At 38.0% G+C, this 26,384-nt stretch overlaps 2 protein-coding genes across 14 annotated transcripts in view; one reads left to right on the top strand and one right to left on the bottom strand.

Moving 5' to 3' along the window:
- Positions 1-24,427, top strand: part of LOC127436881 (apoptotic protease-activating factor 1-like) — a 58,484-nt gene extending 34,057 nt beyond the window's left edge. For 5 of the 9 annotated variants that reach the window (XM_051691354.1, XM_051691357.1, XM_051691355.1 and 2 more), the window contains one exon: positions 8,070-12,488. In XM_051691354.1, the coding sequence (XP_051547314.1) occupies positions 8,070-8,228 (159 nt within the window). In that variant the 3' untranslated portion in view covers positions 8,229-12,488. Of the gene's footprint in view, positions 1-8,069; positions 12,489-16,788; positions 16,896-20,917 lie in introns of those variants that run through there. The other 4 variants (XR_007896473.1, XR_007896474.1, XR_007896471.1 and 1 more) reach the window with 4 other exon arrangements.
- Positions 18,108-26,384, bottom strand: part of LOC127436880 (ankyrin repeat and sterile alpha motif domain-containing protein 1B) — a 223,182-nt gene continuing 214,905 nt past the window's right edge. For 3 of the 5 annotated variants that reach the window (XM_051691348.1, XM_051691352.1, XM_051691353.1), the window contains 5 exons: positions 26,028-26,114; positions 25,662-25,799; positions 24,445-24,612; positions 20,569-20,660; positions 18,108-19,405 (listed from right to left, as the gene is read on the bottom strand). In XM_051691348.1, coding sequence (XP_051547308.1) covers positions 19,357-19,405; positions 20,569-20,660; positions 24,445-24,612; positions 25,662-25,799; positions 26,028-26,114 — 534 coding nt within the window. In that variant the 3' untranslated portion in view covers positions 18,108-19,356. Of the gene's footprint in view, positions 20,661-24,444; positions 24,613-25,661; positions 25,800-26,027; positions 26,115-26,384 lie in introns of all 5 variants that reach the window. The other 2 variants (XM_051691349.1, XM_051691350.1) reach the window with 2 other exon arrangements.

Here is a 26,384-nt window from a genome sequence, read left to right on the forward strand (position 1 = left end):
TTTATTCCCCAAGGATGTAAAAGGAAAAACCATTGTAATGGCAATTTTGTAAGCTTTAGTTTTATTCACATCTGACATTTAGGCTTTTTTCAGACAGGCATTAAACATTTTCTGACTTATCCAACTTGTCCGTTTATCCATTTGTGTAGTAGAAACACATGAAAATACAATGACACATGAATTAATATTAACTGTCCATATTTGGTTTTGTAGTATGATTAAAATCAGATTTTTTTCTGTTGAGTCTCAGTCTGAACGCTCAGATTGGATTAGTAGTTGTTTTGATCATACGGGATGCAACAATTTACACAAAGTTGTCTGAAGCTGTGACCGAATGCCGCCACCCATATTGCGAACTATGTATTGAATAGTGAATGGGTGAACAAGTCAGCGAATTTCAGCACTGTATTATGCATGAATACCGAACATGCCACTGTTGCTTATATTCTCTTATGCACCTCATGGGTTCAGGAATGTGGCAGGATGTCATGAAAGACATGAACAGAGCAACATTTCCTATTTTCATCCTCTCTTTCCCCATTGACAGTTACTCTCAGGCCATGTCCACTTTAATACATTTACGGTTGAAAACACATTGATTTTGCTATGTTAATACCTCTTATTCATATTGGAGACATTCAAAAATGCTGTCTATTACTGCATACTTTGAAAACGAGGACGTTAGGAAACAGAGAAAGGAGTTTTCAACCGAAAACATATCATTCCACCACAGATGGTCAGTGATTGTAGCAGTAGTTACTTCATTAAAAAAAACCAAACTGCTAAGCTTGATTGGCAAGATCAAAAGTGCATATGCCTTTGCTGTTCATGTGCATGTTTGCTTTGCAGCAATCTGAGGTGTGTGTACTGTATACACGTGAATGCACTTTCTTTAAAGGCTTGAGTTAAGCATTAAAGTTGCCAGCTGACACACTGGTTTATGTAATTCGGAGCAGAGCTCAGAGCTCCATCCAGGAACCCTCACTCTCTTTACACCCTTCCTTTACCTAATCCTTATCTCCGTTCTCTTTCCAGTCGCTAAGAATATAAAATATCATATGGCATACTTTCACACTAACAAACTCCTTTCTCTTCTTTTCTTGTCTGCTTAGGGGTTGATATCTTTTGCCTCAGTTCTGCATTTTTACTAAGCCCACAGTGTTCATATTCTAATCTAGCTTTTGCAGGGGCACCATTTCAAAAGAAAATTAATTTATTATCCAACCATTTAAAGTCAAACGTGAAATCAAAATGTATAATTTTGGCACATGTGCATGATTCATCAGTGCCATGCAACTTTCTAAAAAGCGGTTAAAAAGCCGTCTCAAAAGTGAGAGCCAGCATTCTTTCTGGAGGGTAGTAGTCCTCCACAATTGACTGCAAACTCACATTAAGGTCTGACTCTGTTCTGGTATGGAACACCCAGTTTTCACAATTCAGTCAATTCCCAATGAATAAAATCAAGTCATGTCCTTATTTCCAAGTGAAACAGGTTTTTTGACAAGAAAAAAAGTCACATTATGGAAGTGGGTTACAAATGCTATTTTATCTTGACTTTGAAGCATCGTTGCAGTGGAAAATCAGGTGACTTTAGCCTGTAACCACACAGGTATAGTCTTGCCACCACAGGTGGTCTTGTAACCTAGAAAATGTACGGTTTGTTTCCCTGAACAGGCAGGAAATACAAGCAGAAATGGTTTATGTAGCCACTTCCTCTGTTTCCTTAGACATGTCATTAAACTTTACAGCTCTGTCTGTGTCCGAGATTGATGGCTGACCCCTGACTTTCTGGCCCTCTCTGACCCCTTTCTGCTTTTATGTGTAAAAATGTCACATCTTTTCACATTTCCTTGCCTTCAGAGATAAGATTCTCCCTCTTTGTGGAAAAACACAGTTCTATCTTTTTGATCTTATCATTCATTCAACACACTCTCTCCCACCCGGTAAAGATTTGTTTTTCATCGCATACCTAAACAATCTTCCCTCTCCACCCTCATTCTCCTGATTGAGACTCTGCAGTCTGGACAAGTCTGGTTCTTTGCACAGACCTTCAGACTGAAAGTGAGATGTGGCTTTTGGTTGGTCAATAATTTAAGTAGTTCTTGTTCCTTTCGCAGTGACATTTCCACCGGATTGCATAATGGCACTTCTTAGCCTGTTCTTTGGGTCTGCATGGGTGTGTATGCCCTGTGTTTGCATGTATTATATGCTGTACGCACACTAGAGGATGCTCTGATTCTTATGTCCCCAGATTGTGAAGTTTATAGTGTTTGAAAGTGTTTATAAAATAAAGAAACTAGCTTCTCCATCTGCTGTCTTGTTCCGTCCATTGTCTTTATGCTGATGATGTCTGGGTGGCTCTGGCACTGAAGAATCGGTCCTGAAATGTAGTAGTTTCTTAATTTCTGTTTAAATCATTTAAATAGATCACCAATGAGAACAAATTTAGTCATAGTTTATGAACCCTTAAAAAAAAACCCTTATCAGTTTTTTCAAGCCAACATAATGACTGTTTTTAAACAGGTTTCCCGAATTCTCCCCCCATCTTTCATTGGTCGAAAACATGGATAGCCTAGCCCACATTTCTGCAGTTGGTAATATCACTATGTCGGTAGTGTTAATTTTGTCAGCTATTTTTAAATTTAGTCTTAGTCCTGTGTCAAATGTCCTTTTAAAAAGTTTTTATCATATTTAGTCAACCATATCCTGTTTTTTTTTTTTTTTTTTTTTTTTTTTTAAGTCAAGTTTTAGTTGACTAAAAGTCTGGGCATTTTAGTCTTATCTTAGTCAAAGAAAACCCTTAGTATTTTAGTCTAGTTTTAGTCAATGAAACTGTCATGTTGACATTTTAGTCACATAAAACTGTAGAAATGTTTCGCAATAAGATTATTATTGATTAACAATTCAGTCAATATAGTCTAGCCAAAACCAATAATTTTGTCATTTTAGTTATTATTTCACATAAGATTTATCTGATAAAAAACACAGGTTGAATGATTAAGAATGCACTGCAGTTTTTCAGAAAGTGTCTGGTCTGATAGTGTCAATTTAAGGAATACATCCAGACATAGAACATGTTCTGATTTGCATATTTATTTTGAACCAACATGATTCAACAACTGGGGCCCAATACTCTCTTTAAAACTACTATAAAACATTGAGAGCAGTACAGACAATGAAACTTTTTGAAACCATTTGTTTTTTTTTTTTGGTTGCCTAAAGTACATGACAAACTTACCTTTCTGTTATGAACAACAGAAACAAAAGTAGTTAGCCTTGTCAAATTGAAAAGAATACTGTACACACACCAATTGCAATCTACTTGCATTTAAATAAATAAATAGATCTTAGATAAAACTTAAATTGTGCCATATGGACTTAATAATGAATCAATAATGTTAATAAGGTTAACATAAGGTAAAAAAAAAAAAAATGCTGTCACATGGCATCAATATTAAAGGTTAAACAAGGCAAGGTTTGTTAGAACAACAACAACTATGATAAGGAAAGGTGCAAATAAACGTTATGTTTGTGTCTGTGTGTCTTGTGTTGTTGAAAGTAAAACTGAAAAAGAAAACTACAACCAAAACAATCTCTGGTAGCCATCACACTATTTAGATTTTATTCAGCTTGAGAAAAGCACTTCTTTCCAATGTGGTCCATGCTCTGTTGCAGCAGCTGCTTGTGAGGTCCCCTGTTAAACTGAAGGCACGCTCAGCAAAGGCTTGTGATGCTGGCATTGCCAGAAGGTCCAAGGCCAGAGGTTTCAGGTGTGCAAACACAGTGCAACTCTGAGATGTCCAAAAATCCATCCCAGATTCCTCAGTGTTAGCATGGCACAGCCCTTCTTTGTATTTCTGAATATCCTGCCTGATAGAGGTCTTGGAAGTGCTTGGCCTCGATGGGCGATTGACAATGAAAAACCTAAATCTAGGCCGTTTTGGCAGATGGGTTATCGCTGACTCTGAAGCCTCTGTATACCCAGTATCCTCTTCCTCATCAGTCACCTCCTCTTGCAGTCTCGGTGGCACACTGAGTAATGTAGTCTTCCGCCTTTTTTAGAAGATTCTGAATTTCCTCATCACTATTTTCAATAAGGGCTTCAGCTGATACACTTGTGTCAACAAAACATGCAGCCACAACAAGAGGAGAGAACTTGTTGGCCATGACATCAAGGAAACAGCTGAAGCATTGATCCATATTTGCACTCATCTTCTGTGCCAGTGTAGTTACGTCCCTGTAGCACCTGGCATGAGCTAGGGAGAACTCAGACAGGTGACTCCTCAAGTCCAATTGTGCAGGCACAATAAGGGATAGGGAATTGGTGTCACTTTCAAGCACTTTCCTGTGTTCTGCAAATGGAAGGAGCAAGTCTCTGAGGATAACCACCTTCTGCCACTCACTGGGTAGCAGGCAGTCCCAGCTCATGGTGTCAGCTACCGATGTAAGATAGTCTTTCACTTCAAGAAAACGAGAGGTCATCAAATAAGAACTGGACCATCTGGTTGGACAGTCTTTGAGGATGAGTCCACACTGTTGCAGCAACCACTCTGTGACAACAGATGATTTGTGAAACAGTTTCACCAGGTGCCTGACTTTGTCCAGCAGTCGTTTGATTGTGTGTTCCTGCTGGATCATGTTGACCACAAGCTGGAGGGTTTGGACCATACAGGGGATCCTCTTCAATGGTTCCGTAACTAATGGAAAGTTGAACAAAGAACACACAGACTTTTCATAAATCCTCCAAGAAGAATTAATTGTATACATTAGCACATAATTTATCACCACACGAATTATTTAAAAAAATGCTGATTTCATATACAATTTTAGGAACAATATCTAAAACAGTGAATAGTCACAGTATGTGGGAGGGCTGTCACCTGTATAAGCATTCAAAAATACATAAATATTTAAATGATGAACATCATGCACAGACTGACCTTTCATCTTCTCCCTGATATTCTTCATCACTATCCTGGGGATTGTCCTCCTCAGAAGAACTGGTGTCCTCTTCACCGCAATGAAAAGCGGCAACCATGTTGCTTCCATTATCAGTAATAATGGTACGTTTTTCTTTTGGGATCCCCCATTCTTCTGTACACTCATCCACAAGAGTAACGATAGACTGAGCAGTGTGTGGGTGACACATTTGCTTTAGGTTCAGGAGAATGAGTTCAGCTTTATTATCCTGGGAGTTAAAATAACAAGCACTGACTGCAAGAAAGGAAGCTGTGAGCCCCTTTTTTAGTCCATATGTCTAAGCCAATGGTTATTTTGCATGCCATGGCCAGTCTGTGTTTGAATTTTTGCTTTTCGGTCAGGTACATTTTGTCCACTAGGTTTGAATTTTTTTTGGCACTGTCAGTCTTTTATCAATTTTTTTTTCCATCATCATGATGAAGCCCTCATCTTCCACTGTCCGTGGAGGGAGGCCTGTCCAGCCTATCCATTGAGCTATCGCTGCCTCTTTGTAACATTGTTCCTGTGAGTTTGGTTTGTACTTTGTGTGAGAAAGGAATGCACCTGAGATAGCTGGCCTCTCCTCTTTCCTGGGTGGTTGCTTTACTGTAGCTCTATCTGGAATCTAGGACAGGAATAAATACAATGATTTCTGGACAGATGCAACATCAGGAAATCGAAGTGTTGCACTATAAGTAAACCATTGCTATGATTTTAACTTAATACCACAAAACCTGAGTATCCAGAAAAAAACCCCCTACACAATCAAAACTAGGTGGTTTTATACTCACAAAGTAAGTATTAATGCAGGTTATGCAGGCATATTACTGCAGACACATTTTTTGAGATACGTTTTTGTAGGCAATTCGTTTTTATAACACATTCAAATTCATTTTGATGCCAAATCAAATTCATTTTGATGGCAATGTGAAGGACAAATAAACACAACAGCATGTCATCAAATGCATGCCAAAATACATAAGTAATTGTCTATACTTAATCCTACGTTACCTTTGCAGCTCGTTTTCAGGTCCTTCATGACAATTTGCTGCTAGCCTATTAGCTTAATGAGATTGGTTTAGCTATAAAACACAGCCTATATAATGTAACACCACCGCCTTGTCTTAATATAGCTTAAGTTGTCTAATATAGTGTTCACCAGCTGTCTTAATATAGCTTTAAAAAACAACCTAACGTTACCACCAATATATTTACCTACCTCAATTTCTTTGTGGTTAGCCCTTATATCCTTATATGAGGTTCGTTGTATTCTTTCCATATATTGTGTCCACATTGTTTCCCTTCCAATATAACAAGGCATTTGTTTTGTTTTTCTCAGCCTCATTGTAGAGAAAATGGGCCCAAATATCCAATCTTCTCTTTCTCCCAAGTCCAACTGTTGCTATCATCATTTAACGAATGTTTTCTTTAAACTTCTTGAATGGGACTCCTCACTGTGCTTGTTTTAGTCCTGATATACTGCGCACAGCACAGGGAAGGAAACTGCTGCTCATGCCATCCAATGAACAGGACATTTGGATTGTAAAAAAAAACAACAACAAAAAAAAACAGTCTATAATATTTTGCCTCTTTTTTTGTTAAGATATTTTAGTCAAGTTTTATTTTTTAAAATACATTTTAGTCTCGTCTTTTTCATCAACAATATTGCATGTTGATATAGTCAGAATTAGTGTTTAATGACATCAGTGCCGTCTCGTTATCGTCTGCACTTAGTCATGGAAAAAAAGGTCATTGACGAATATTTTTCATTATAGTATTATTAGCGAAATTAACACTATATGTCGGGTTGCTCAAACAAAGAATATAATGTTTTGGAAGTGCCATTGTGCTTAAATTTTTTTTGTGGAAAGCAACCTATGAACAAGGACAATTACTTATAATTGTATGTGGACATTAAGTTAGGATAGAAGCAAGTATTTTAACACTGGAAAAAAAAAAAATGCACAGCATTTTCCCACTAAGCAGGCCACGATCTCTTAGCAAATAATTAAATGACTCCAGCACCACCTGTGTGGGCACGAATGGATGGCTCCATTGTGATGGAGTTTTCAGCAAATCTTTGTGTGTGTGTGTGTGTGTGTGTGTGTGCCCAGAGGTAACTCTCGCACTTTTGTGCTGACCGTAGATGCAGAGCACAGTCTATTTTAACTGAGACACCAGGGCATTGGTGGGTGGGGGACATTTTAAGAATGACTGAAGCAATCTGCCTTACCTGCACACAGTGATTGTGTCTCTCTCTGGATGATCTATATTTGGAGGTTTGGTACACTGGGCAGCAGACTTGAGGTTTGGAATGGCATGATGGTGAGTGAATGACGGCAGAATTTTCATTTTAGGGTGAACAATTCCATTAAGTTTTGGAGTATGAGACTGATAAATGCAGAGCCATTAATTCACTCAAAGGGTTGCATGATTAATGAGCCTGTTGGGGGGGCTGTAAAAACAAGCATGGTGGTTCCAGGCATCTGTTGTTGTCGCTGATGGTTTGGCTGGTAGCTGTGTGGTGTCCTCATTTTCTCAGCTTGCTGAAGTTACAACAATTGTGCCATTTTACCCCTCCAGTATTCTGACTCATTTTGCGCTTCTGTTAACATGCTTTCGACAAGATTTCCTTCTTTTCATTTTTTTAAAAGGCTCAGCCAATTGAAAGTGTATGGACCAGAGACCCTCAGGTGTCTATTAGGTTCTGTCAGGTTTTAACATTAGCCGATGGTCTTATCCAGACACTTGCAATTTAGAATTGTTTTCTTCTATGAAAGATATTTCAGAGGGAAAAAAAGCATATAAAATATATTTGAATGTTAACTTTTTAACCTTTTTGTTTACCAAAGTAATTGTTTAATTCTGTTTGCTAAAGACTGGTCAGAAGCAATCAGATTAATCATGATTATTTTATTCTGTTGACAGCATTTACTTTTCAATTGATCATCTGTAATCTCTGTTAAACTGCACTGGAACAATATTTGTGAAAAATTTTCCCTTGCTAAGGGATCATCTTATTTAGGGGTACAAGTACAACTAAATCTAATACAGATACAGTGAAACTTAACACATGAACAAACCAATGCAATAATGTGTTGTTCTTGTAGTGGTGGAGCGTGGAGACGGGAGAGGCCCTGCAGACTTTCTACACAATGGGAGCCAATCTGAAGAAGATCCATGTGTCAACTGACTTCACAAAGTTTATAACCATTGACAGCATCGGAATCCTTTACATTTTACAGAAAGTGGAGGGAGGAGGGATCTAGGTCTTTTTTTTATTGTTTTAACTGTGCTATATGTACAATCCTGGGAACATTTTTAAATAGTTTTAATGCACTTAAGTTTAATATTCATGCACATGACAAAGTTTTCTATTGAATTCATTCGTAATATTTGGTTATGAGCTTTTGAAAATTACTTGCCTGATTGGTGTGTCATAATGTTGCTTTGAAGAATCTTTGCTTTTCTAGGACAATCTCTGTCGTAATTGAATACAAGTACTCCATGACCCACATTAACAAAGCCCATTCTGGCATATTAAGATCCTTTTTTTATATAATATATATATATATATATGAGAGATTATAAGCAGCACTGTGTTGGTTTTCCTCTGAGCCATCCATTCCAACTGATGCCTTTATAGCTCTAAAAATATATCTGAAAGAAGCACATCTTTGGGGATGTGCCTTATTTTTTGCATACAAAGCTCAGGTTTGATCAGGGATTTGTGAGAAGCAGAGTAACAGAGATGCTTCATGCATGGTCTTTAAAAAGGCTCGCCAATTAAAGCTGGCCTTTTGAGGGACACTGTGTGCTAACCTTATTTCAACAAACTTTTTATTTAATTTATCTAAACTGGTGCACTAAAAACAGTCTGGAGTACATAATATAGCACAGTAGGTGGGAAGGGAAGTTTCTTGGTGAGACTTGTGAAAAAACACAATAAGAGAGAAATCACACATCAGCACTTTGTAAATAAATGTTATTGTCTTTATGGTACTTGTTTGATGAATGAAGAAAGGAGAATTCTGTCATTATTAATCACTCTCTTGTCATTCCTGTCCAGTATGACTTTCTTCTCTGAAACACAAAAGGAGGTGTTGGGCAGAATGTTTATCTTAGTCACCATTCACTTCCATGGTATGGAAAAATAGTAGTGTCAACATTCTTCAAAATTTCTCTTTGTGTCCCAAGTCACACAGTGTAAGTCACATAGGATTAGAATGTCATGAGGGTGAATAAATGAGGTAAATTACATTTACGGGTGAATAATCCCATTAATAATGTGTGACCAATCAGCATTAGGGCTCTTTAAAGTTATATACCAAATATAAGTGCTCTAACAGGAAGTACAATCCAGAGCTTTGTCTCAGTGCAGAACAACAGTCCAATGGATTGCCAAAGGGTACATCTACACATTTCTGTTTGACATTTAAGTAATAATGTTCTAATGTGAATACAAAATATGATGGCAAGCTCTTTTAAAAGCATCCAGGGTTGTTTATTGTTTTGAAGTGCCCCCCTCCATGTACTCAGGCAAAATTATTTTTTCCACTGTCTAAATGTAATTTATAATACCCTTTATCAATGTGATTTTTAATGTTGGTAATGTGTATTATCAGCACAGTATTTTCAATGGTTTCTTATGGCATTAAATTAGATGTACCTGGAATTTTGGATTTAATGTAACATCTTGCAAAATCTCAGTTTAAAAATGTTAGGAATGTTCAGTTGCAAAGCACAAAGCTAAAGGAACAATTATAAATGTGAGAGATGTGGAGAGAGAGATTGAGAAAGGGGGCACAGGGCACTCTAATGGCTGGCTTTGCTGACACAGCAGTGGTCATGCTCCGTCTGTTTCTGACACTTCCTGTTGGCAGCTGGCTGATCCGAGCAGACGGCACACTATCATGTCCAAATGACATCCTCAAATTGAGCTCTGCACAACACTTTACACTGTAGCTTACAATCAGAGATTGAGCAAAGCATACAAAATCTGAGAGGTGGATGTATTTGTGTTATATTTCTTATTTTTCTGGGAGAACTCCTAATCCTATGATATTATGGTCTTTCATCTTTTTTTTTTTTCTTTCATTTCAGTGTGGGCTGTGTGGGAGAAGACAGTGGTAAAAATAGACATTAAAAGCAATACCACAAATACAGTTCATTGCATAAGGCACAGTTTCATCAGTTTTTCCATGACATCAAGTAAAGTTTAATATGAAGCAGTGTGATAGACACAATATTGCGTCATAGGAATTCAAGAGTTTGAGGAGGAAAGCTGACTTGGGATAAGATTATTTAGTGCCTTTACCAAGCCAAGAATTGATGGCAATGAATTAAACGTGTGATTGATTGATTGACTGACTGTTAGACTTGTCTTGCTTAGAGCAAGAATTGAACACACAATCTTACGGTCATAAGAACACATGGCAGCTGTGCTGCCCACTACATAGAAGCCCTTCATAATTTTTGCCAATCAAAATTTCTATAGTGTAGTGGATAGCATGCTTGTCAAGAGTTGATTAAAGATGCAAGTTCAAATCTTGCAGTGTGTTCAGAACACACTTAAAAGGAACTTTTTGTTCCATAACCACTGCTGGTCAATGCTCCAGCAGGGACCAACCAACCAACCATCCCCCCACCCCACCCCCTTTCTCCAGGTGCACCCTTCACATCATTCATCAATTGATCACAGCACTTTAATTCTAGAGATCCAGCTGGGATTAGAACCAGCATCCTCTAACACCAGGAGGCAGTGCTCATACCGGTGAACCACAGATCTCTTACCATTGATTGTGAAAGAACTTCTAGTTCACTATTAATTTAAGAAGCCTAATGAAAGACTATAAAATCACAGGATTAGGAAAGAGAGAACACATTGGAGGATGCTAGGTTTGAACCACCAACCTCACACTGTGAAGCAGTGCTCATACCACTGACCTCTTGCTGCTTAATGCAAAAGAACTTGATACTTCACTTTTGAATAAGTGAGCCTGAAGATGCCACACCTGCAATCCATACAACCCGGTTGCTTCACTATGTTCAGAGTGGTGTGGTCCAGTGGATAAGGCTATGGTGTGAGAACCCAAAATTGGGGGGTTTAAACCTGCAAGAGCTGATGCAGGTGGATTATTCTTAAAAATCATAGTTGAACTTGTTTCTATATTAATTTTTGCTCTTATCTTGATTTGAAGCTTGGGAACTTGGCCAAGTCATCAATAGTATTAGTATTTCATCTTCTTTCCTCTACTTGGTAACATAAATTTGCAGATATTTATTCATCACAATAGGTCTCCATGGCCGTGATAAATCAAATAATAAAGTTGTCATCAAACTGTTTCATTTATAATTGGTATCTTACTGTGACATCATGTTTACTGGTTTCCAGTAGCTCATTCATGCTGGTGAGAGCTCTTTCATGACCTCTTTATGATGTTAAAGTCTGGATTGAGGTAGGAGAAGCTGGCCAGAGATTAGCTTTATATAATCCTGCCAGAGTTCCTGGAGCCCCTTTACAGCATGCAGTGATCAGTTCTGGTCTGGCTAATCAGAGAGCCATGTTTCTCTGTCTCCCTCAATCAAAGCCGGAGTCCCTTATTGTGCTAAACGTACTGCATTTCCCATAGGTCTTTGACAGGGCTGAGCTTGAATTATATCACACTTTCCCTCAGACACCCTCATCTACAGTGTGAACAAGATTTTGATGTAACGTGGGGGTTGCATATTTCTCTCGTCTTCTCTTCCTCCTCAATTTGCCTTTCATTACATTCTCAGATCGTATTTTCTGGTGAAATGTCGGTGGAGGCTGAGAGAAGACGCATACAACCAGAAGCTATTTCTCAAACTGTTACATAACCCATTGCAGTATCCTTCAGTCAAAGCCACCTACTGTCAAATTCTGCTTCGTTGAATCATGTTTTTAGCCTTTTGCGGATGTAACGGAAACTGATGGTTGGAATCAGTAGGTGATGTTCTTTTCTATTTCCAGCACGTATTGATTACTGAGGTAGTGCGATCATTAACTGTATGTTTCTATACTATGCATGTCAAGGAAGTACAGAATTTGCGGAAGTCTTTGTGAATGGTTTAACAGAAATAAACAATAAATTAATGTAACAAAAGTAATAAATAGTGATTATTACACAGAAAAATCTGAAAGCCAAGCATAAAATACAGTTGTGAATGAGAATATCCTGTTTACTGGCTACAATGTGCCCTCAACCACTCTGGTTGTGAATATTGATCAAAGACTGGATGGCACAAAGCAGATCAAATCCAGTGTCTATAGTACCTGATTTGGAGACAAGAGCAGAGTTCTCCCAGGCTGAAGGTTCATATATCCTTTGATCTTCCAATAAGTTTAAGGGCCTGCATTGCTTTCCTGACATTATTACTCTCAGTTTTACCTAGAACATCCACAGACAACCATGGCACCCCCTTGAACTTGTTCCTTCATGTTGTCTCCAGTTGCAAGGCTTTGGTCATCTCTGACTCGTGTGCAGGTGTAAGCTGTCCTCCCCCCCCCCCCCCCCCTCTCTCTCTCTCTCTCTCTCTCTCTCTCAACCCCTTTGCCTAAGAACAGTTCCTGTCATCTGCTCTCTCTGTTGATGTCTACTTTATTGCTCTCTCTCGTCAGGTCAGTGAGCGGATGCCAAAGCCACAGGTCAGTGTGCAGTTGGTCTTTCCTGCTGCATCCCTCTCAGCATGGTAACACACTGCTGTGACAAACACATCCACCGTCACAGATTTCAGCTCCTGAAGGTTCACTATAGAAACAAAGTTAGTTTGCAAGGGAAATACATTTGTTGTTAGAGGGATAGTTCACCCAAAAATGAAAACTCTCCTCATTTACTCACACCCTCATGACATCCCAAATGTGTATGACTTTCTTTCTTCTGCAGAACACAAATTAAGATTTTTAGAAGAATATTTCAGCTCTGTAGGTCCATACAATGGAAGTGAATGGTGACCAAAACTTTTAAAGCTTCAAAAAGCACATAAATGCAGCATAAAAATAATCCATATGACTCCAGTGGTTTAATCAATATCTTCTGAAGCAATCCAATCGACTTTGGGTGAAAACAGACCAGAATATAACTCCTTTTTGACCACAAATCTTGACATCTGCAGTCTTCTTGGCCATCATGATTTTAAGCTCGATTACTGTTCCTAGCGGCATCTAGCATTCTGTGCATGCGTCAAGCACTGGGAAGTGTAATCGAGCTTGATGTCATAATCGTGCCTTGAGACTGCAATGACAAGAAGTACAGTGAAAAAATATAGTTATTTTGTGGTCCATTCTCACCCAAAACTGTTTAGATCACTTTAGAAGACATTGATTAAACCACTGGAGTTGTATGGATTACATTTATGCTGCCTTTATGTGCTTGGAGCTTTAAAGTGTTGTTCACCATTCACTTGCATTGTATGGACCTACAGAGCTGAAATATTCTTCTAAAAATCTTCATTTGTGTTCTGCAGCGTTGTGCAGAATGTGCGCATTTGTGTCTGAAGGCCACATTTTGCTGTTAATACCTCTTTACACTTCAAAATGCCACCCAAAGCTGCCTTTGTCCTTTCACAGCAAAATGTGTTGAGTCAGCAGAACATGCTGTTCTCACAAATAACCTGCTAGTACTCGAGAGAGCATTTTGGTCTGAAAGATAACTGTTTGAGGACTTAAAGGGGAGCTGACCCAAATATGCCTAATTTTTTTTGTGCTGATAATAACAATTTGCATGCCGTTTATAGGAATGTTTCCTTCGGTTCCCAAGAGTTTGCATAGCGCTTTAACAAATTATGGACTTAGAACAGAAGTTATTACATTTACAGTTTCACAGATAGTCTTGTGGTGCCTGAATTTAAGGAAACTTAAACTTAAAGCAAGGACACAATTAAAATGAGAGATCACTCCTTAAACCTTATTTTAGTCGGGAGTTCAACTAAAAATCAGGACCTTCTTGAAACATCTGGTCACATTGACAGATTAATATGTTCTTCACCAGGTGTTACCTCTCCCATCACTGGCTACAGAAGAGGTGAAGTCCTAAATGGCTTGTGGCCAGTGTTGCTATGGCAGCAGGGTTTGAGATGCCCTTGCCCCTTTTGTCTCACCTCTAATGCCATTGGCAGGAGTGATGTTTTCAAGCTCACAAATAACTATAATTTACAGTAGATATGATCACAGATAAACTGCATACCAATGTTCTGAATGGTACTAATGGGAACTATAGGCCTAGTAGAAGGCTCAAAACATAATTTCCCAAAACAGCATTTTCACTGCTTATAAATAAACCACAGAAGACAGAAATTGTTAGTAAGGCTATTTATGAAAATGTTTGACAATGTTTATTTGACGAAGTATCTGTTAACAATAATTTAACCATCATTATTAACTATCATTCACATAAAACATTAAACTGATTATAACAGACACCTCTCCTACAAAGTCCTTCACAAGAGAGTTGTGCTCTAGAAAATGGCACTCAAAATGTCCATAAATGTATAATATTTTGTGCTATAACATATAAACCTTTCAAGACATGCCCATCATGAGCTCTGAGGTAGTGATCAGCACAGAAATTAGATGTTTGTATATGATGTTTTACAGAAATAATTTTTCACTTTGTGATTCTTTTAAAAATCTTTCAAACTGTGGTATTAGAGCAACAAAATAAACTCTAAAGTCGCATTCCTGAGAATGAAAGCTTTCTTTTGATATGATTTGTCTATTTAGGTGCTGTGAGAAAGACTTATGCATATATTTCTACATCATTACCTCTAGGTGGAGCTCATTTGCGACACGGATGTTTTCAGGCCTTATTTTGTTACTTTATTCCAAAAGTGATTGTGTCCTCTGTAAAGTTAAGATTCTAAGCTTTTAAATGACACTACATATGCCTTGTATATCCAGGGACATTAACATTTGAAGCGTAAACATTTTTCGCAATATAGCACCCCCCTGGTCCACAGAGTGGAACAGATTAAACATTAGTATATGCTTCTGTAGAATCCATGAGTCAATGTGATTTCATCATGTTTAAATGCCAAATTCCTGGTGATGAAGCCAAATCCACCTGTTTGTGTTTTTGCAGGCTAGCTACAGTAGGTAACATTAGCTGGCTAGCTACTGTATCTATAATTAGCTACTATGAGATTATCTGGTTGTAGTTAGAAGTTGTAGTCTAATTGCAGAGTGCATGGCTACTTTTAAATGGAAGTTTGCTAGCAGACTTTGCTAGCATAGTGTAGTTACAACTGATGCTAACCAACTAAACTTCTAAGCCAAGACTTGATTTTGAAACACAGTAAACCTTCAGAGGCTGGAAGATTTAGCAGATTCACCCCTCATTGGAACACAGTCTTGTAACTTTATCTTTACTGTATAACAGTAGTTCAACATTTGGTCAGATGTTTGCTACAGTAAATGTTAGCTGTTGAGTAGCAATCATATTTTCTCACAGAACAGATGGAGCAGGTTTTTACACATAAGTTTAGGCAAAATGATAAAATATATATTTTGTGTTCAAATAGTACATTTAGAACCTACCAGGTAAATATTATGAGAAAGTATATTTTTCCTCAAACACACAGAGACAGGAGGCTACAGACACTCATGATATTCCGCGGCAAGCTGTGGAATCCTCGTTTTCCAAAAACCTCCTAAGTCTAAGTAGATCGCAGAATCCATCTTAAGATACATCTTAGTTTTGCAGCCTGTTTCTCAAAGCCAAGTTAACTTAAGTAGTACTTGGAAGTGGTCATAGATGGTGCTCTGAAGTAATCATAGAGCTCTAAGAGCATTGCAAGCAGACAGACTTCTGCAGTCACCTGCAGGAAAACAAGGCCCAGGTCAGTTTGGTTAAAACAAGGGTTCATTGTGAAACAAGAATTGTGTGTGGATATATAAAGTGACTGTGACTTTTGAAAGCCTAAGGCCATATTGAAAACATAGCACTGATAATATACTGTACTGTACTGGACAGAAGCAGTCACAAGAGTGGACACTTTTGAGACCCCATTGTATATAATGTACATGTACACTGTATTGGGTTAAATGCGTCATTTTGGCACTGTGGTCACATGTGAGATACCATGAAAGTAATGCAAGTAGAATTTGTTCTTTTATTAGAAATGATAAATGCTATGTGAGGACTGTTTGTTGCTTATTTTGAGTTTCATTTAGCATGTTCTTAAAGCTATGGGCTAATTCTCACATATTCATTGTTCCTTTTATGTCAACATGACTGAACTGGTTATATAATCATGAAGCCTCCATTATTTCGATATCACTGAAGAAATCTGCTTGGCACTTTCTGTAAGTGTTAATTAATTTATCTGTAAGATAATTACATAAATGGTTCTCCCCTGATGCTTAATTTAGTCAAAGGCTTCAGGATATGTACCATCTGGGACATAAGACTTCTGTTATCTCATCCTCACTCGGTCTCTCTCTCATCTTTATGGTGAGAAATAAATGATGAAATAGAAAGTGAATGATAGCCTATTTTATACTAGGCTGTGTCAGTCAGATTATTTTAACTCATACAAATTGCCAGCTGCTTTGAAAAAAGAGGAATGTGAACAGTTCTAAGCTGTCTGATTTATACAGACAGATAGATGCTATAAACTGTAAACAAAACTGTAAAATAATAATAATAATAATAATAATAAAACAATATGCACTCTCTGAACAAATGCACTCTTACTAATACAATTCAATGAGAATCTGATGATCTGTGAGTCTTGCATGACTGGTACCATTCTTTTGGTGTTGGTTCCTCTTAAGTCATTGGTCTGATGCTGGCTTTCTGGCTTCTCTAGGAGCTCCATAACGGCAACATGACTGTTAAACAACCGGTGTAGAAAAAGATACAAGCTCCATGGAAACAGTGTGCACAAGAAATAAACTGTATCTTATCCTGCCTGAGGTAAACATTATCCTGAAACACTGACATACAGTACATCTTTTATCAAAACATCTTTAAACATGATGGATGGATGGATGGATGATACATACCCATTTCTAATTTTGGAAACTTACGAGTGACGGGGTCACCATACTCATGGGTATACTTTGAAAGAGACGCCCATATGTTTCCAGATTGATCCGGCTGTTGTCCGTTTTCTACAGCCTCCTGAAACCAGTTGTGATGGCTCTGTCTTGAGTCTTTTATTAAAGAGATTTCTCATCCAAAAATACATTTGTATCATCATTTACTCACCCTCATGTCATTCAAAACCTGTATGATTTTCTTTCTTATGCAGAACACAGAAGGGGATGTTTTAATGAATATCTTGGTCCGCCTTTTCAATACAAAGTCCATGTGACTTGTGCATCATATTCCAAGTCTTCTGTAAGCAAATGAGCTATGACTTATATTTAGAGTCGTTTCTCACCAAAACCAAAATCGTATGCCTTCAGAAGACTTAGAATATTACGCACAGTTCTTTTTTTTAAGCTTTAACCCCTTTGCACATATGATCAAACCGGTTAGATTACACTAAGCTGGGCTCATAGGCGTACGATAAAACCAGTGCGATCTACATTCAAGCTGCTGTTTTTTGTAGTCTTTTCAACAACACAATATCTTTGTTTTTTATTTACAGATATTTTTATAATCATAAAAATTTAAAGCCATTACCATCCGAGCTGGTTGATTTAATGCAGCGATGCTGCAATGTTTTCTGATGTCAAAAAAGAATGCATAAACTAGTTAGTCCACTTTAGCCTTCTCCCACATTATACATTTAATATCTGTCCTCCAGTGCCTCTGCTGTGAAGTGTATGGTCACAATTTGTTCAAATACAGTGTGCATCAAGGATCTCCCAAAGGGGGATTAGTCAGGACAGAAAAAAAAAAAAAAGCACACGTGCAAAAGGGTTAAAATGATTCATTATCAACTGCCATTGTATAGAAAAGATGAACCGCAATATACGTTAAAACATCTTTTTGCCTTATGCATAAGAAAGATGAAGAAAAAAGAAGTAACATGGGTTTGAAATTACATGAGGGTAAGTCAGTTATGATACTTCTCATTTTTGGGTGAACTATTCATTATTTTTGAAGGCATAAGTGTGTCAATAGATACTTATAAAACTACACTATAAATGGGAACAAACAGGGGTCACAGAACAGACAGTGGTTCTACAATCTAGATTTATTCCATGTGCTTTGCAAGAATATAAATAAAAGACCAAACTTAAAAAATCTGTGTGCTGGAAGCCCAAGCCTATCTACACATGTTAGTCTGCAATGATGATTGAACAACTCCACCATTTGCGCATACAATTTTGTTGTTTTTATGTTTTGCACTTTGATCTGCAACATTTGGTACCTTGTTTCCCAATGTAATTTATTGTGATTCATTTTTGTTTTTCTCTGTAATTCTTATATATATATTTTGTTGTTTTATTACATATATGAACAATGAGTCAACAAAATATTTATTTACAGAACTTTAGCAAAATTCTATAGTGACAATGAGTGCAAGTAAGACATCTGTTTTATTTTATTTTATTTAATCTAAAACCAAAGTAAAGTGGAGCCATCCACACATTCATTTCTTCTGTACTAGAATAATATGTTTTTTGTTTGTTTGTTGTTTCCTTAGGATGGCTACGTATTCAAGCTCGACGTATCATATAAAAATAATGTAACATTAAGACAACATCAGACAAGAATTACACAATAAGAATAATTATAATAATAGTAAATGTTACAGTAATGGTAATATATTTCTCTATTAAACATTAAAATGTCTTGCCAATATGAATATTAATCTTTCTGGCATTGCCAATTATGTCAACAACCATTCCATAATGATTTTGGCACTGGAAGAATACATTTCATGGTTGTCCAGTGCAATGAAGTCCATTCACATTGTGCATATAATTTTTTATATCATTGACCACAAATAAACCAAAGAAAAAAAGAAAGAAAAATAAAACAAAAGTACAGCAATTGAAGTCCATTTGAATCCCAGTCCAGACATGCCATGGTATTTCAGATTAGATATTTAGTGAAAAGTCAGTGTAGTGTGGCAGTCGCCATAATAACCGTCTCCACCGCAACTTGCCTTTCCCCCAGCTGTCTCTCACACGACAAAGTTCTATGTCCTTCGGAACGCAGCGAAACCACAACTCTAAATCACTGCTACATTCAGATTCAACAGACTCCTGTTTGTCCTATGCAGTGTGTGTGCGTATGCATGCGAGTGTTTCATAAAAGGCCACGGGTCCACGTCAGTAGTCCTTTGTACGCGTACATCAAGTCCCCGTTGAAAAATTCCTCGACTGAATCCGTACACATGCGTTAAGAGAGGCTCCAGTGACACGTATAGGTTCCTTATTTGCAATGCATGTGAGTGAGGGTCCATGTTAGGGGCAGGCTACATTCTCTGAATTCCACTGTAATAGACATGGGCGTCCGCCATTGCCCTGTGAATAAAATCACATCACTTATCCAAAGTGTCCATCAAAAAAAGCCCCCCCTTTTCCAGTTCACATGGACTGCATGCTTTCAACTACACTGCATGTCTCAGGACTGGCTCGTTTTTGCTCGTGTTTTTCATTCATAGCCAAAACCACAAAATGGAGAAAGAAAACACAACAGAAAAAACTTGTAAAGGAAGGAAAAGAACAATGCACTTTTAAAGAGACACATCATTTTGCAGATGCCTCAATAAAATAAGCTTTCGTTAAATGCTATCTGATGTATTTCCCGTTCAGATAGGTTGCAAATTAGTTTTCAACTTTGATAGATTGTTAAAACAAGCTCTTAACTCTTAGCTGTTTAAAAAACACAAAGCTGTCTGGTTTAAAAAAAATCTCCCCCAATAAGGGACTTTTTTCCGCCAAGCATTCACTGATACTAAAAACTAAAACTTTGCTATGTGACGTACAAACAAGACAAGCAAAATGTCCTTCCTTGAAGTCCGATCTCCGCTTCTACGCCAGCCGTTTTGGATGCCCAACTCAAAAATCTCTTCACCTCGCTAACTACGCTGTCTAGTGAGGAGGAAAGTAAATTCCGACTTTAAAAAACAACCTGTTTATAAGGCTTGTAGCAGCATTATGGTTTTAAGTTGTCATTCAAGCAGTCGAGGGGAGTGTGGGGGTGTAGGTGAGGGGAAAGGCTGGAGAGTTGCTTCCCAACGAAGCGTAGGAAAAGAAAAGCGGAGAACGGAGGAAAAGAGAAATAAAAAGAGGAGAAGGGAAAAATTGAATGAAAAACAACCGCTTGCAACACTTTTTTGTGTTTTGGAGGAGATAGTGAGCGCACAGAAGCGTTTGATTGGCAGCGTTGCGGCCTGAGGGTTGATTGGGACCGTCCCGAATCATGCTGCGGCCAGAGAGGTCAGGGAGCGAGAGAGATAAAGAGAGGGGGAAAGATCGGAGGAGAGAAAAGACAGCGGCAGCGTCATCATGCAGAGGCCACGGTAAACGGGCGGGCTGGGCCGGGCGGAGAGACGCGGGCGGGCTTGTCACAGGTCACTGGGCCCGTGGCTCCGTGGGGGGCCTCTAGAGGGCGCTCTCTGTAAGGCACACACACAGGAGTGGACAGTATTTTGGGTGTATATTAGAAAATAGTGGTCTCATACTTGGTGTTGGCTCCTCTTTTGGCTTCCTGTCCTGGCTCGACTATCCAGGGGACGTTGGCGTGGCCCTTTTGATCCATTGAGGGCTGCTCCATCTGGGGTAGACACAGGAGAGAGAGAGAGACAGAGCTTTTTCGGGAGATGTAATTTAGAGGGTTAAGGGGTGGTCACACTAAATTTTGTGGATCTAAACATCACATACTGACCACTTGGCAGAGAATCAAACATTGAGGACAATACCATATTAGCTTTTTGGAGCGTCAAAATTTTGGCACCCATTCACTTGCATTGTATGGACCAAAAGAGCTGAGATATTCTTCTAAAATCTTCAAAAATCTTGTTTTGTGTTCAGCAGAAGAAAGAAAGTAATTCACGTCTGGGATGGCATGAGAGAGTAAATGATGAGAGAATTTTCATTTTGCGGTGAACTATCCCTTTAAGGTGAGTTAACCACATGACAATCACACATGCTGTCACACCAATACAAAACAGTGGATAAACTCCACATGTGGTATATAATTCTTATTAAATCAATAATGTCAAACGGATTAATCTTATCACATTAAGTCTGCATCTCCATCCTGTAAATCTGCAGAACTACCCTACAACTAGTACATCTTTATCAGCCAATCGAAACTCGCTCCACATAAAGCTCAGCTCAGAAACTCGAATCACTACAGGAACATACAAGTACACACACGCAGAGTCATTCACGTCTGCCGTTTGGCTTGTAGACTTTATAAGGACTTTCCATATGTAGCTGCATGAATATTAAATAACATAATCCTCACTGCCTGACTACCTCTGCTCTTAAACACACCCACACTAACTTCTTTCTTCTCCACATCCGAACACTTTAAAAAGACACTAATCTTGAGCACTAAACCTCTAATATGAGGCATTACCATTAAGCTGCTTTTCAGGTTTCGATAACACACTTTGTCGAGGGTGAGTTGGTGTCAAGAATTACTGAAATATTTTCATGCATGTTTAGTCATTGTATTTTCTGGATGGACAGAAGGGGGACAGAAGAGGAAGATCGAGAGTACAAGAGTATCGAGAGTACACCGTGGCAAAATATCTGACCACGGTGACTGACAGAAAGTTAAGAAAAGCACTGACGATGTTCAGACTCAGTCAGCACAGTCTGGCTATTGAGATGGGCCGCCGCACACAGATCTGGCTGCCCCGCGAGGACAGACAGCACAGTCCAAATGCAACCTGGGAGTAATTGAGACAGAGCTGCACTTCCTCACAGAATGCCCAAAATACCAACCAATTAGAAACAAATATTAGCAAAAAAATTAACAATATATGCCCAGATTTCAATGAATGTGTTTTATTCTAGGTAAAAAAGAAGAATGTGCAAGATTTGTAGTATCCTGTAATAACCTAAGGGACAACCAGAACCAAAAGAATAATACATGAATGTGTTGATGACATGGATCTCTCTGACCCCTGACCCCAATCCTCTACCCGTTACCAACCCTATATAATGTTGCATTAATGCTGAATTGTTATTTCTTTATAGTTATTGTTCTCAAGTTCTAGTCCTTGTTCAGTTCCTGTTCTGTTTTTCTGTGTAATTGCTTTGGCAATACAAAATGTTTTTGCCATGGCAATAAAGCTCTTTGAATTGAAATTGGAAGATTTTGATAAGAACCAAAAGAGCAAACAAAACAGACAACAAACCAGGATGAAATCAGTTGAAGGAATATTCTGTGTTAAAAAAAAGCTCCATGAAGAGTGTCACATGCTGCTGATTACCATAGAAAATTATTTTGTCTTGTCCCCCAGTTATTAAAAACACACTATCAATAAATCAATTATGCACTTACAATTGAAGTCTATGAGGCAAGCAGAACAACAGTTGTCCCATAGACTTCCATTGTAAGTGCCTTTATGTGTTTTGTTTTGACAAGTCTACATTTATTTTACTTGTATTTAACTGACAAAAAAATAAATAAAAAAAAAGGAAAAAACAAGCAAAGAAAAATGAAAAAAGTCCTGAAATTGAACTGTTTGTGGATGGAGGAGTTGTGAGGTATGAGGAAGAGGAGAAGGGTGAACAGGAAGCCAGTGAGGGGTGTAAAAATGCCCCAGGGACCAGCGGCTAAAGGGAAATATGCCCTAGAGGCGGTACACAGAGGTCACAGAGGTCAAAGCTTGGGAGCTTGGGTTTAGGTGCGTGAACACAAAGACCTGGATGGAGAAGAAACAAGTGCTGCATAGAAGGGAGACAGATTAAGTTCTAATGGAGTAACACAGCATATCATGTCCATATGGAGAGAAGATGTCTCAACATAATGACCAATTTCTCCTACAGAAGGGAAGATCAATAATATCTGTACACACCACACAGCCACAGAGGATGCTGTTAGTGTTCAGGGTAACAGCTGCTGAGTCAGCAGACCACACACACACAGACACACACTTACATTTACTCTAGTTATTTTAATGGGTACATACCATGTTAATAACTACAGACAATTTTTTTTTTTTTCCAGGTTAAAAAAAAAAAAAAAAGTGCTTTTCTTAATTGTTTTTTTCAACTGAGAACATCTCCTAATGTCCCAAAGGGAAGTTGCTCCCACACAATGGGTCTCATTCATGAAACATGAGCAGAACGAATTTGTGCAAACGATTCATAAATGCACTCTTACATAAGAGTGCATTGAATTGTATGCAACAATTTATGTAAGAATGGTCTTAAGAGCGACTTACACAGAAATTAGATCTGCTCTTGTTTCTTGCATAAGGTCCATTCTGTGAGTGAACTAAAAAAAAGACTTTGGCTTCCAATTTTTGTTCTTTCCAAGATTTTTTTTTTTTTCAACTGTTACAAATTTTATTAAGAGGAGATTAAAAAGGAAATCATGTGGAGAGACACTGACATTTTGCAAGCCAGACTTGAAGCTCAGCTCAGTTTCAAAGGCCACAGTTCCAGCTGTTTCTAACATTCATGATCTCCATTTAAAGAAGTGGCATATTGCCTTATATTTGTCTAGGCGTGACATCACACTGCACAACCTGACACAGCAAATTGGGTCACACTGGAAATGGTGCTAATATCTTAGATGACATACATATCATGTCTTTGATATTACTCAATCTAATGGTGATGTAATGTCATAGACACACACACTTTGTGCACAGTGATATGACCTATAAAATAGGGCTGTGAGGCTTCTCAAAACAGAAGTATCTCTGCAGGCTAGACTCCAAACACCACTGTTTATTTTCAACCAAGCATCCATCACTTCTGTTCTGTGTAATCCAACTCCAACAGGCAGGATGCATTTTCTTTTTACGGTGAGCTCCCGCCTACTCTGGGTCTCTTCCAGTGAGTGGTAGTATTACTGGTGGTGGCAGGGTAGAGAGAGAGGCGCCGTGCCCGCTGTAGGGGCAGTGGGACTGGGGCAGATGGAGAAGAAGGCTGCCCAGGCAGGAGGAAGTGAGTCCATAGAGCTCCATGCAAACAGCCCTCATCATTCTCTCTCATCCTTAAATACACTGAAGGGAGAGGAGATGAAGTGTGCCGTTTACAGATCAAACACTCACCTCTCTGTCCCTCAGGGCGGGCTGTGACACACACACACACACACACACACGCGCTGGCATGAATACAAGCAAACCTTCACTGGCAGAAGGAAATAATGGCATACACAAATTTTCCAATATTGGTTTTAAAATGTCAAAACACTGTTAAAAATAGCACAGCTTGATCACACACACAAAGATGGGTGCAAGGTGTGCTGTCAGCGGGGAGAGGTGAAGGTGACGGCTAAGAGAGATGAGACAGATTGCGTTAGAGGTCCAGATGAACGGATGTGAGATTGAGAGTGTGTGCGTTTGTGTTTAAAGGGCAAAGGCACTCACAGACTTGCGTATGTTGACACGAGGTTTAGGGACAGGTTTGGAGGGTTTGCTGTCGAAGCTCTCGGGCAGAGTGGATGACCCGTGGCCGCTCTTTCTGGCCTGCAGGGCCAACTGATACGCCACCTCGAACGCCTGGCCCAACGTCAAGATAATCTCATAGGCCAGATTCTGTAGAAAAACCACAGACATAAATGTAGAGATAATGAGAGAGAGCCTTTTAAAAAGCAATAGACTTACAAATTGACACTTGTGGGGGAATCTAGGCTATTACAAACCAACTGAGAAAACGTCTAAAACACCTTTACTATTTGAGTTCAAATGAATATAATTAACGGTTAAACATTTGGCAGCCATTTACCATTATTTTCACATAACTTTTATAGCTTCATGGTTTTTTAAAAGATTTAAAACATGCTTTAAGCATGTTATAAATAATTCATGTGTTATGACTAGTTAACCCACAAACAGTTCTTTGGTGTTACTGTGAAAGGCGGTAACAGCAAAGTCATCTGCATACAAAATGACAATTTCTAAGCTAAAATTGCAATTTTTTTTAATTCTTGTTTTTTAGAGAGCATGTCTACTAATATATACTATTTTTAATTTAAAATGTTTTAAATGTATGTTTTATTGAAAATAAGTCAGTGCTTTAAATGTTGCTGCCAATATTTATAATTTTTTTTTTTTTTTTTAATAGTTCAAAAGCTCTTCCTGACTAAATTATCTTATGGATAACAAAAGACATTGAATCTTCAGATGAAATCAATTTTTTTTTTTTTTTTTAAATCAGATATACTAAAATATAACATATATATAACATATATATATTAAATTCATCAAGCTTTTAAGTAAACAATAGATTATTTTCACAGTGTTTTTAGTGGCTAACCAAAAAAAGCTTTCCATTTAAATTGCTTATGTTTTTAAAGTGTGGCTGAGGACATAAATTACTTAATGATCTGTTGACATTGAAAGATTTATATTATTATATTTAAGATTACTAATCTTATAAATAATCAAATACACCTCTATCCACGTTTTGATGATAATTTAATATTTTATTTTTATTTATGAAATTGCTATTTATGGAATTGCTCACTTATCACAGAATGACCCTTGTGCATTTGTTATTCTGAGCTTTCATTACTTTTGCATTTTTATATGCTTTATGAGAGCGTTTATATGTACATATGTATTATACAATATGTGTTACTAACCACATCGAAAGCTGTAAAGACATGGCAGTAATGATGGCTGGATTTCAGGTCCTTAGTGATGTATGCAAATGTGGACAGATCTTCTGGATCCTGGGCTGCACACGAGATATTCCTGATCTCATGCTCTGCTATGATATTCTAAACATGAGAGAGAGAGAGGGGGAGAGAGAGAGAGAGAGAGAGAGGTAAAAATCGTAGAAAACTTTGAAATTAAGAAATTAAGAAGATCTAATTGAAAAAAGAAAATATTTATATACTTGTACTTTTTTATTCTACTTTCCTTTATGGGATATTGAGAGATAAATTAGATATTCATTTTGCAGTATGTATAAATCCATAACAACGGAGGCAATAGCAGATGATCACCTTGTTAGTGGCATCGATAAACTTGACGCCCTTATAGGAGACAGACAGTACTATGGTGGGAATCTTCTTCATCTGTTCTGTAGACTTCTTATAGAAAGGAGGAGAACAGGAGAGATCAACACACGGACTCACTGACCCCAATATTAACATTCATGAGCTCCCATCACACACTGACTGTGATCTGCTTAATACAAACTCAAACACATGCTTAATTATTTACACATAATATCAGTAAGTCCCCAGCAATAACCCAGATAGTGCATGATCTCATGAGACAAGCAAAAAGGGCCAAAATTACATTTGTGCACTGTTTAAAACATGGTCTTATTTGGTTAGAAGGTTTATGATATCATGTAC

Source organism: Myxocyprinus asiaticus, chromosome 47 (assembly GCF_019703515.2).
Source record: "Myxocyprinus asiaticus isolate MX2 ecotype Aquarium Trade chromosome 47, UBuf_Myxa_2, whole genome shotgun sequence".
NCBI lineage: Eukaryota > Metazoa > Chordata > Actinopteri > Cypriniformes > Catostomidae > Myxocyprinus > Myxocyprinus asiaticus.